This window comes from Halictus rubicundus, unplaced genomic scaffold (assembly GCF_050948215.1).
Source record: "Halictus rubicundus isolate RS-2024b unplaced genomic scaffold, iyHalRubi1_principal scaffold0045, whole genome shotgun sequence".
NCBI classification, from domain to species: domain Eukaryota; kingdom Metazoa; phylum Arthropoda; class Insecta; order Hymenoptera; family Halictidae; genus Halictus; species Halictus rubicundus.
The window spans coordinates 1,192,009-1,203,113 of record NW_027488586.1 but is presented as its reverse complement, the minus strand read 5'-3'; the positions used below and the strand labels follow the sequence as shown (position 1 = coordinate 1,203,113).

Sequence of the window (11,105 nt, the reverse complement as noted above, 5' to 3'; positions counted from 1 at the left end):
GAAAGGAAAGTAAGAGAAAGATGGTACGGCCAAACCCGGGAGGAAACAATCGCGGAAGGATATCATAAAACGGAAAAAGCGGAAAAAGGGAATCAGGAAAGGATGCCATAAAAAGGAAAGGTTCGCCGGGGCCTGGCCGTAGACCTTGAACCAGGCCTAAGCGAGACTTGGAAAAGTCGAACGAGAGGATTAGGCCTGCGTGGGTCTGGTCGCTAGATGTGAACCAGCCTGACCAGGCCTGCGCAGAACGGAGAACAATAGTAGAGGAGTTTTCTGAATGGCGGCGGCGTAGGACCGTGCCGTGGCCGCCACAATAGTATTTCATTTGTAACTTATAACGTGATTTTTAATATATTTAATTTTTTTAATAACTACATTAGGTATATTCGGCAAGTATGTGCGTAATCTTTATTTGTATTAATATTTGAAATAATGCACGTTTAACATGAAAAACTTAAAAGACAATATTTCCGGCATTCTGACGAATTTGTTTCGAATGAACTTACATATAAATCGATAATATCATTAACTCCTTACGGAGTTACATACACATAGAAGGTATATAAATATGGTAAATTATCATAATTTTTTGGAGGGTGATGTTATTATTAACTGCTATATGGCTTGCTTAATATCTTGTTATTTAACTTACTGAACTATCATTAACCTCACGTAAATTGTGCAACGCCTACTGACTCCTACAATTCATTTTCTCACGTAAGCCTCGCAGGATACTGCACAAAGATCCCTTGTTCAAGGATCTTTCCCCGAAACTTGTATCGCCTTTCTCCTGAGTGTCTGCCTGCGATGTGTCAATTGTCATTGAGTGAAGTACTGTTATGTCGCATCATCCTCCAACCTTATCTTCGCCCTTTTTGCCAGGCTGATTCACCTATTTGACTGGACTAGGAACGGCGGAGTTACGTGTCAGGTGACACACATTAGGGTTCCAAACGTCTTTGGAAAAGGGCCATATAAGGAGCCTTCTCATCAAAGGACCTCCACTTCCGAGTTAACACTTCTATTGCGCGGACGCATAATTTCTGTAAGCGCGAGTTTCTTGTAAGCAATCTGTTGGCGTGTGTGTGGCCTACTCAATAAAAACTTCAGGTTATCAAGAAGACAAGGACTATTTCTCGAGAGAATCCCATCCTTCTTTCTTCACGGCATAACAGTACGGCTGGTCTGTTTTCCCACTTCTAGACCCGTACCCAAGCCCGTAACGAATTCTTAGGGCCAAGCATGGCAATAAATAACTAAAAAATGACAGTGTCCCACTCGTTCGTAACACAGATCCAGACATGATGTCTGAGCATGGGCAATCATGATGTCTAGACAATTCTAGAAAAATATAATATTAAATTCCCTACATTTCAATTTAAATAAGATAAGTTACTTTTTAAAGTAAGTGAAATTACAATCAAAGTAAATACTTTTGTCTACACGTATAACTCCACACAATCAAATTGTACAAAGATTTTAACAGCTGGCACAGATTATTCGAAGAAAATTATTCGAAGCGTTTGAATAGCAATACAGATCAAATTATATCGTGTTTAGTGTCATTTTAATCAGAAAAACTCCACAAATAGGTTGATGGAAGTGCTATAAAAAAATAATGAAAAATAAAGAAGTTTTGTAATTTGATTGGTAGTAGTTTCACACCGATATACCTGTTCTCGTCTCGGATCGCGCGGCTGCCGTTTATTGCACCGCTGGGCGAACGAGGTGGCACGAGCTCCTGGGCCTGGGCCGACGGGGCTCGAAGCCGCTTATTCGAGCTGACGAAAATTATTCGAAATTCGGAAGAATTAGTCGTAGCCTCCGAATAACAGTACAGATAAAAAATGAAAATTTAATTTGAAGCTTCGAATATAAAAAAGTATTTTTATTCGTCGGATAAATTCTCATCTAATAAAATTATTTATTCGACAAGATGCTTTTTTTTATTCGAACCTTCAAATAACAAATAAAGATAAAGTATCTTTTATTCGAATTTTTATTTAAATAATTTTTTATCCCAAATAATGCCCAACTCTGCGAGGGCCGTTAGCAGCGTGAAAGATTTACTTAATAGTTGTGCGATGCTCTCGACTTGACTTTGCCGAGAGTGTGGGAGTTTGAATGGAAGTATGAAATGAGATGGAGTGAATGATAACGGGAGTGATTGCAGGAGTTGGAAAGAATGTGATTGCCAGATTTACAATAAATAACTGTATTTATCCTCCGAAAGATACAAGAGTTTGTCGCAATAAAGATGTAAGAAGAACGAATAAAGAATGAAGTAACGAAATCAGCTGATGCTTGCACGTGCGCGATAGAAAGAAAAGGAGAGAGAGTCGCGGTCGCTCTCTCCCTCTTTTATACCCGCGATGTTTCTCGACGTTTCGTCGCGTGTTGTCGCTTCCGGGTGAGCGTTCGCGATCTTTCCCGAACGTTCGCGAGCGGGCCACGACCAATCATGCGAGTGTTCGCGTGTCGCGCAATTTCCGATTGTCGCTGAGTGGCTGGTGCCCGGCGATGTGCGTCGCGTGATTGGTGTGGTCGCGCGAGTCCTGCGCGCCGCGTGTTGTTCGCGCGCGCCAGTTTTCGAACATCCCGCCCGCCTCGACTTGTCGATTTTCTCCCGCGTGCATTAATCGAACGGGGTGCATCAGTGCCGAACGTGTTCGTACGCGTATTTCTCGCGTGGTTTTGGTGTATCTCGGTGGTGTTGAGAACTTTGTCGCGTTGTGTAAGCAAGCTGTACCGCCGATGCTCATTCACACGTGGTGTCGCGTACTACGCAGTACTACGCCGTGTTTTGTCAATGGATGATGCGCGTGGCATGTGCGCGGTGTGCCTGCATCGACGTGTCCATTGATTACTGCGCGTCGATCGGGAGAACAACTAGTTTCGCGACTGGTCTCACTAATTCGGTATTCGCGGTGATTAATTTCGCGACCCGAACCTTCCCGTCGGCTCCGGGGTACGTTTCCGACACGCGCGCGAGTGGCCATTGCGTGGGTGCTGTGTTTTCCCCTGAGATCAGGCAGAGGCAGCCCGGCACGACGTTCTCCTTCGTTTCTCGCCATTTTGGTCGTGCGGTGAGTTCTTGGAGATATTCTCGCTGCCATCTCGCCCAGAATTCATCTCGGATTTTTGACAGTAGCTGCCACCGGGAGAGTCGGTGGTCCCTCGTATCCAGCAGCGATGGCTCCGGGAGTGCATTCAACGCCGTGCCTATGAGGAAATGCCCCGGCGTCAGTGCGGTCAGATCCGCGGGATCATCGGAAAGTGCAGTCAGTGGCCTTGAGTTGAGGCAGGCCTCCACCTGGGTGAGTAGCGTGCTCATCTCTTCGAAGGTGAGCCGAGCATCTCCTATGGTCCGCCGGAGGTGATGCTTGGTTGATTTCACCGCGGCTTCCCACAGGCCTCCAAAGTGCGGTAAAGCTGGTGGATTGAAATGCCATTGTGTCCTCAGGTCGCTCATCTGGTCTCTGATCCTCCGGTTCTCTCGGCTGCTGGCAGTGAAAAGACGGCGTAACTCCCCGTCGGCTCCCTGGAAATTGGTCCCGCAGTCGCTGTGCAGGTGTGCACAGATGCCACGTCGTGATATGAACCTTCGGAAAGCGGCCAAAAAAGCCTCAGAGGAGTAATTGGATACGGTCTCCAAGTGCACGGCCTTGGTGACCATGCAGACAAAGACCGCCAGGAAGCCCTTATACGCCTTGTGACCCCGGCCCGGCGCAGTTCGCATCCATATCGGCCCGGCGTAGTCAACCCCTGTGGCATGGAAGGGTCGAGCCGGTGTGACTCGATGTTGTGGAAGCTCTCCCATCAACTGACGTGCTGGAGCGGCCCGCCACCGAGTGCACGTGACACATCTATGTATGGCGGACTTGACGATGGAGCGTCCCCTCGGTACCCAGTATCGCTGCCGGATGGTGCCCAAGGTTGCCTGTACGCCGCCATGCAGTGTTTTCCTGTGAGCAGATTGAATTAAGAGTTGAGTGAACAGAGAGTCTGGGGAAAGAATGAGTGGATGCGCCTCGTCAGGGTGTATGGGTGCCTTGTTCAATCTGCCTCCGACTCTCATCAGGCCCTTGTGGTCGAGCGTTGGATGCAGCGCAGCGAGGCTGCTTTTTCTTGGTACGCCGTGCCCTTTGGCTAGTCCGGCGAGTTCTACCCCATATTCGGCCCTCTGAACTTGGCGGATCCAACCTTCTTCTGCTTCCAGGATCTCAGCCACGCTGAGGGCTGGTGGTAGCCCTTCCTGGCTTGTGCGGGCGTTGGCAGACTGCCCGGCTGAGGTGCCTTTTGATCTGCTGAGCCATCGCCGACACCATGCTGTGACACGGAACAGCCTGTTGTACGAGGAGAACCGTTCCAGGATGTCGTTGTCTCCCTTGTTGTTGCTTCCTCTGGTGGTGGCTGCGACAACTGCTCTCCTTGCCTCTGGAAGCTGCTCGTGTTCCGTGGTTGTTGCCAGTGGGAGTTCGTCCTCTCGTCGCAGGAACTCCGGCCCTTCCCACCACAGGCTCCAACTGAGGAGTTGTGTCGGTGACATTCCCCGTGAGGCGCAGTCCGCTGGGTTGTCAATACCAGCCACGTGGTGCCACTGCGCTTCTGGAACCCTGTGCTGGATATCTGCAACTCAGTTAGCCACGTAGGTGTTCCACTTTGTGGGATGGGCTTGGATCCATCCTAGTGTTACCGTGGAGTCAGACCACAGGTGTACGGCGGTGTTCGCGAGCTGCAGTGTGGCAACCGTGTGTTGGATCAGGCGAGCGAGCAGGTGCGCTGCGCAGAGCTCGAGCCGTGGTAGTGACACCTGGTGCAGTGGTGCCACCCTGCTCTTGGCCGCCACTAGATTGACAGTCCATTGACCCTCTGCATTTTGTTCTCGCAGGTAGACGACTGCCCCATATGCGCGTTCTGAGGCGTCGGCAAAACCGTGGAATTCCCTCCTTGTTGGATTGGTGTCATGCAGCAGTCGCCGTGGTACCCTCACCTCTTTGAGCTGCTTCAGTTCGGCGCAGAGGCTCTCCCAGTCGTTCGCCAGTGCAGTCGGCAGCGGGTCGTCCCAACCAAGCGCCAACAACCACGTCGTCTGGATGGTTATTTTGGCTCGGACCACGACAGGGGTGAGCCATCCTAACGGATCAAACAGCTGGGCTGCTCTGGACACCACTCCTCGCTTGGTGACTGGTTGAGCATGGTCGTCTGCAATTACAAACTGGAAGCAATCGGAGCGTGGTGACCATTGGAGACCGAGTGTGGCGTGCGTGGAATCCGTCCACATTTTTGATTCTCCCTGGGCCTTCGGATCTGGTGTTGGCCGGGGGGACTCGTCCCGGTTTGGTTCCAGGGAAACCTGCAGGTCGGCCGCGTTGGTTGCCCACTTCTGCAACGGGAAGCCGCCAGCCATGCAGAGCTGCTGGAGTTGTGCTGCGGCTTCCTTCAAGGCGGGGATGGTGTCTGCACCCGTGAGAATGTCGTCGACATAGGAATCGTGGCGGAGTGCTTGCGCGCCGACTGGAAACCGTCTGCCTTCGTCGTCTGCCAGCTGTCGCAGCGTCTTCACCGCTAGGTAGGGAGCACATGACAAACCGTAAGTGACTGTGTTGAGTTGATATTCACTCACGTGTTTCGCGGCGCTGTCCCTCCACAGGATTCTCTGGTGATCCCGATCGTCTGGGTGTATCAGGATCTGCCTATACATCTTTGTGATATCGGCTGTGACGACGAATTGGTGCTTCCTCCACCTCAGAAGCGTGTCGGCGAGGAGTGGCAGAAGGTTTGGGCCCACATGGAGGCAGTCGTTGAGCGACAATTGCGCCGGCGAGGACCAGGAGCCGTTAAACACCACCCTCAACTTCGTCGTGGTGCTGGTCGGTTTCAGGACCCCATGGTGAGGTAAGTAGTGGGCTGCTTGTCCAGCTGGTGGTTCGCTGGCAGGCGACATGTGGCCCAACGTCTCGTATTCCCTCAGGAAGTCGCCGTAGAGCCTCCTGAAGTCCTCCTCCCTTTCGAAACGTTGCTCCATTCGTCGGAGCGCCCGCCATGCTGCTGTCCTGGACCCTGGAGAGATGACACCTGCCTTTCGAAAAGGGAGCCTCACCTGATAGCGACCTTCGGGCGTGCGTGAGTGGGTTGCTGCGTAGTGGTCCTCGCATTCCCGCTCCTCGGCTGTCAGGGTGGAGTGCGCGTCCTGCAGCTCCTCCTGCTCCCAAAACCTTCGCACCAGCGTACTCAGAGGCTCACCGACTATCGCCTGGTGCACTTGGGCGTGCAAAGAGGCGGTGGCGGGACCGGCCATCCCGGTGATGATCCATCCAAAGACGGTGAGTTGTCCTATAGGTTCGTCTGGAGCACCCTTTCTCACTCCTTCCAACACTATTGCAGGGTAGGCGTCGGCGCCCAGAAGGACTTCGATGGGCGACGCCTTTGCCGGTAATGGGTCCGCCAGCTCCAGCCCCTGTAGGTGGTTCCAGGATCTTGGCTGTGCTAGGCTGCTGTGAACATATCCGGTCAGCTTTGGGAGCAGGATCGCCAATACCTTGATGGTGTCGCCCCTGCTGGACGAGATGTCCAGGTTGATTCGACCCCGTGCTCGAGCAAGCTGCTGCCCTCCGACCCCGAAGATATCCACCAACGAAGTGGTTCTTGGGAGCTGCAATCGCTGCGCCAGTGCCTCAGTCATCATCGATACCTCCGAACCTTGGTCGATGAGGGCACGAACCACATGCCTTCGACCGAACTTGTCTGCCACTTGGACCATTGCTGTGGCGAGCAGCACCTTGCCCGCTGAGTTCCGGCAGTCCAGGGTAAGATGAGCTGTCTTGGACATTGATAGGCTGTCGCGATATGCATCGTGGAGTGACGAATGGTGTTTCTCTCCGCAGGTCATGCAGCTTTTGGTGGACGGGCAGGCTGCCAGGGCATGTTTTCCGAGGCAGTTGTAGCAAAGGTGAAGCTTCTCCACCTGCCCGCGTCGTTCTGCTGGGGGGAGTGCCTTGTACTCGGGACACTGCATCAGGTAGTGTTCCTTGCTACACTTCGCGCACGTGGTCTTCTGCCCTTTCTGTGCATGGTGGGCTCTAACGCTCTTCGTCGTCCCCTTGCCAGCAGATTCTCCAAAGTTCTGGCGATGTTCTGTGCTTCTACCCTGATTGCGGCTAATTCCCAGGGCTGGCTTCACCGATGCTGCTTCCGGCGACGCCTCTAACTGCTGCCTCCGCTTCGTGAGGAAGTCTCTCAGTGTGTCGAAGGATGGCGGATCGTTGCTGCTGGTAACTCTTTCCTCCCATTTCTCCCGAGTCACCGGATCGAATAGACGCACCACTGAATAGACAAACCAATCCTCAGATTTGTTGATTGGCCTTCCCAACCCGTCCAGAGTGTTCACCACTGATGAGATGCCCTGGTGAATGTTGGCGATCTCACGTGCGGAGCTCTCTCTCATCTTGGGGAGCGAGGCAAGTCGGTCGAGGCACGATCGCACGAGAATTCTCTTGTTCTCGTATTGTTCCTTGAGAATTGTCCAAGCTCGGTTGTAATTCTCGTTTGTCGTTGCCAGGTCCTTCACGAGATCGGCGGCCGCGCCTCGAAGACTCACTTTCAGATAGTGCAGACGATCCACCTTACTGAGCTGGGGATTCCTGTCCACGATTGACGTGAACAAATCTTTGAAAGCTGGCCACTCAACGTATTCGCCGTGAAATTCTGGCAGCTGCATTCGCGGCAATGGGGCTGAACCAGCGTTCTCTCCTTCCTTGGTTTCACTCGCGCTGGAAGGAGCCTTCGCCCGGGATTGTGAACCTACCTCGCTGAACTGACGTGCGAGATCGAGCAGCCGACCCCTTTGCTCCATGTACGCTTCCTCCACCGCGTCTGCAAATTCCTGCTTCATGTAATCGGAACCCTTGATCGTGTCCCGATGTCGAAGAGTCAGGACATCGTGATTCCGTTGGAACGCCGACCAGTAGTCCTCGAGACGTTGGAGCCTGGACTGGACGTCGCCCGCGGCCATCTTTGACTGCGCGATGGACTTTTTGAAATTCTCCGTTATGCGACTGATCTTCCTTCCCAGCTCACTCTGCTTGGCGAGCAGTTCCTCGACGGAGAGTTCCATTTTGCTTCGAGACTGAGTCGATGTATGGAGTTCTCACTTGTCGGAAGATGTTTCACCACTGAACTTCGCGGAGATTTATTTGTAAATCCGGCTCGAAGGACCAGAAATGTGCGATGCTCTCGACTTGACTTTGCCGAGAGTGTGGGAGTTTGAATGGAAGTATGAAATGAGATGGAGTGAATGATAACGGGAGTGATTGCAGGAGTTGGAAAGAATGTGATTGCCAGATTTACAATAAATAACTGTATTTATCCTCCGAAAGATACAAGAGTTTGTCGCAATAAAGATGTAAGAAGAACGAATAAAGAATGAAGTAACGAAATCAGCTGATGCTTGCACGTGCGCGATAGAAAGAAAAGGAGAGAGAGTCGCGGTCGCTCTCTCCCTCTTTTATACCCGCGATGTTTCTCGACGTTTCGTCGCGTGTTGTCGCTTCCGGGTGAGCGTTCGCGATCTTTCCCGAACGTTCGCGAGCGGGCCACGACCAATCATGCGAGTGTTCGCGTGTCGCGCAATTTCCGATTGTCGCTGAGTGGCTGGTGCCCGGCGATGTGCGTCGCGTGATTGGTGTGGTCGCGCGAGTCCTGCGCGCCGCGTGTTGTTCGCGCGCGCCAGTTTTCGAACAATAGTAGTATTCATTTATTGTTCCCCTCAGGGTTACAATCCCATTACATCCCATCTCCTTCAACTCGCAAAATCGCATACCCCTAATTACACCGATAGAGAGAGAGAGAGCTACTGTCGCTTTTCAATATCATAAGTATAATAACATAATAAAAACGGACCTAAAAATATAAAATAATAACAATATATCAAAATAAAATAAAATATAACAAATCAACCATAACGCTCGCCATAACGCTCGCCATAAATACAATATAATAAAATAAAATAAAATACATTTAATATATTACAGTAAGTAAAATAAATAAAAGAAATAACTGCCGTAAATTTGTCATCAGCAAAGAAAGAAAAAAAAAACAGACAAATAAAACATAGCATACCACTCTTTTCTCTCACACACCCACACGCACACACACTCCTCCTCCTACACCTCCCCTTCCCTAACCCGCGGACCACCTCTTCCGGTCGTTCCCCATTCATCCCAATCCTCCATTTGCACCTTTCCTCCATTCCTCCACCCTCCTCATCCACTTCTCCCCTCCCCCCTCATCATCCAACACTTCCCCCATCTTCTCCTGCCAACCCCCTTCCTCATCCAGCCTCATACATTCCTCCCATACATGCTCCCACGTCTCACTTATCCATCCACACACTCTACATTTTCTCTCCTCCTCATCCATCCAATATTTTCCCTCTTTCATACCATTTCCTAACCTAAACTTTGCCACCCTCTACCATCTACTCTCCCCCCATCCTTTCTTTAAGTCTCCCGGCAGACCCTCCCCCTTTACCATCCCATACCACTTATTATATTTTGATTTCTTTATCTTTTCCCACCTTTCCTCCCTCTGCCTTTCCAAGATTTACTTAATATTTAATTGAATTTAATTATTACAAAGAGTGTATCATGAACAAAGTGTATGCACTTGGAACTGTTACAGAAATATGTAAGATCACCCTTTCGATGAAGTATCGAATGAGGTTTATAACACGAGCGACTGGAATGCCCGCGCCGGTTCTGTTCCAGGAAAGACGACACGGTTCTGTTCCAGAAAAGACGGCACGGTTCTGTGGCATGCTAAAGCGGCGATGTCACGAAAGTGGGAACGCCGAAACCCCGGGCGTGAGCACTCTCCTATCCTCTCTGATAACAATGTCGAAAGGGTGTTTACCTTTACAACATAGTCATGAAGTGTTTGAGTATCTTCTTCAATAAAGACATTTTTTGAAAATATCTCGAGATCTAATAATTTTTTTGCCATGGTACCCTAATCATTTTTTACGTAGAATGAAAGGAAGAATCGATCTGTGCAAAAACATATGCATTTCTATTTAAAGAAATGATGCAATTGTTAATTGCACATGCACTGTTGCATCTAAAAAAAATTTAACGGCCTGCAGATGTAGTACTCTTCGAACCATTTATCTTTCTCCTTTATCATTTTTTCTTAAATGCAATAATAACGGAGTTATGACTTGAAACAATTGCGTGGACCACCCTGTATATATACAGGGTGGCCCACATAACTCTGAACAGCTCAATATCTCGAAAACTATGCCATCGATTTTAAAGTTCTTAGTCTTAAATTGCATGGAACTGAAGGACCATTCTGACTACATAAACGTGAAGTGGCCTCCCTTCCCTTTTAACGGGGGAGGGGAGGTACCTTTATAATTTTAAATGGAACCCCCTATAAAATGTTACATATTTAGATTCTACAGGAAAAAACAAGTCAATTTTGTCTGAAACATTTTTTTGTCAGATACTTCCATGGCGAGATATAACAGTTTGAAGTTTCGAGTTGTAGGTACTTGAAGCGCTCGGAAATAGCGTTATGGAATTATACGCGCTTGAGTCCTTTGCTTATTCGTGAAGAAATAAAATGTACTTTAAATTAAATGTTCAAAATGTCCACCACGGGCTTGTAAACATTTATTTACTTGAAACATCAAAGTTGTTCTAACATTTTTTAACATTTCGGGAGTCACTGAAGCGCAAGCGTCACGGATTCATTGTTTCATATCCTCTTTTGTCGTCGGTGGTTCAAACATAACTTTGTCCTTTACATATCCCCATAAGAAAAAATGTAATGGCGTTAGATCGGGGGATCGAGGAGGCCATTGACGAGGTCCCCCACGACCTATCCATTTGTTCCCAAATTTTTCGTTCAAAAATTGCCTGGTGATGATTGCAAAATGTGGAGGAGCGCCGTCTTGTTGGAACCACGTTTCTCTTCTAACGTGCAGTGGCACATCTTCCAAAAGCGCAGGCAAATGATTTTTTAAGAAATCACAATAACTTGCAGATGTTACAGTTTCTTGAAAAAAATAAGGTCCAATCACAAAATCTCCTATTAGGCCACAC

The 11,105-nt window shown here is 49.5% G+C and overlaps 3 protein-coding genes across 3 annotated transcripts; all 3 read right to left on the bottom strand.

Annotated features, from left to right (window-relative positions):
- Positions 1-2,863: 2,863 nt before the first annotated feature.
- On the bottom strand, positions 2,864-4,549 carry LOC143363404 (uncharacterized). Its single transcript, XM_076804002.1, has one exon. The coding sequence runs from the start codon at positions 4,547-4,549 to the stop codon at positions 2,864-2,866; it is 1,686 nt and encodes a 561-aa protein (XP_076660117.1).
- An 87-nt stretch (positions 4,550-4,636) lies between these two features.
- Positions 4,637-5,410, bottom strand: LOC143363403 (uncharacterized). The gene has a single exon (XM_076804000.1). It carries the CDS (start codon positions 5,408-5,410, stop codon positions 4,637-4,639), a length of 774 nt encoding a protein of 257 aa, XP_076660115.1.
- A 275-nt stretch (positions 5,411-5,685) lies between these two features.
- On the bottom strand, positions 5,686-6,832 carry LOC143363402 (uncharacterized). Its single transcript, XM_076803999.1, has 2 exons — positions 5,792-6,832; positions 5,686-5,718 (listed from the first exon to the last, which is right to left on the bottom strand). Exons 1-2 carry the CDS (start codon positions 6,830-6,832, stop codon positions 5,686-5,688), a joined length of 1,074 nt encoding a protein of 357 aa, XP_076660114.1.
- Between the last annotated feature and the right edge of the window lie 4,273 nt (positions 6,833-11,105).

Coding starts and splice junctions, on each gene's coding strand:
- LOC143363403 (XM_076804000.1), bottom strand. CDS start 5,410: ATGGCTGGCGGCTTCCCGTTGCAGAAGTGGGCAACCAACGCGGCCGAC.
- LOC143363404 (XM_076804002.1), bottom strand. CDS start 4,549: ATGTCACCGACACAACTCCTCAGTTGGAGCCTGTGGTGGGAAGGGCCG.
- LOC143363402 (XM_076803999.1), bottom strand. CDS start 6,832: ATGTCCAAGACAGCTCATCTTACCCTGGACTGCCGGAACTCAGCGGGC. Junction 5,719..5,791: donor CGCTCAACGACTGCCTCCAT/GTGGGCCCAAAC, acceptor TCGTCGTCACAG/CCGATATCACAAAGATGTAT.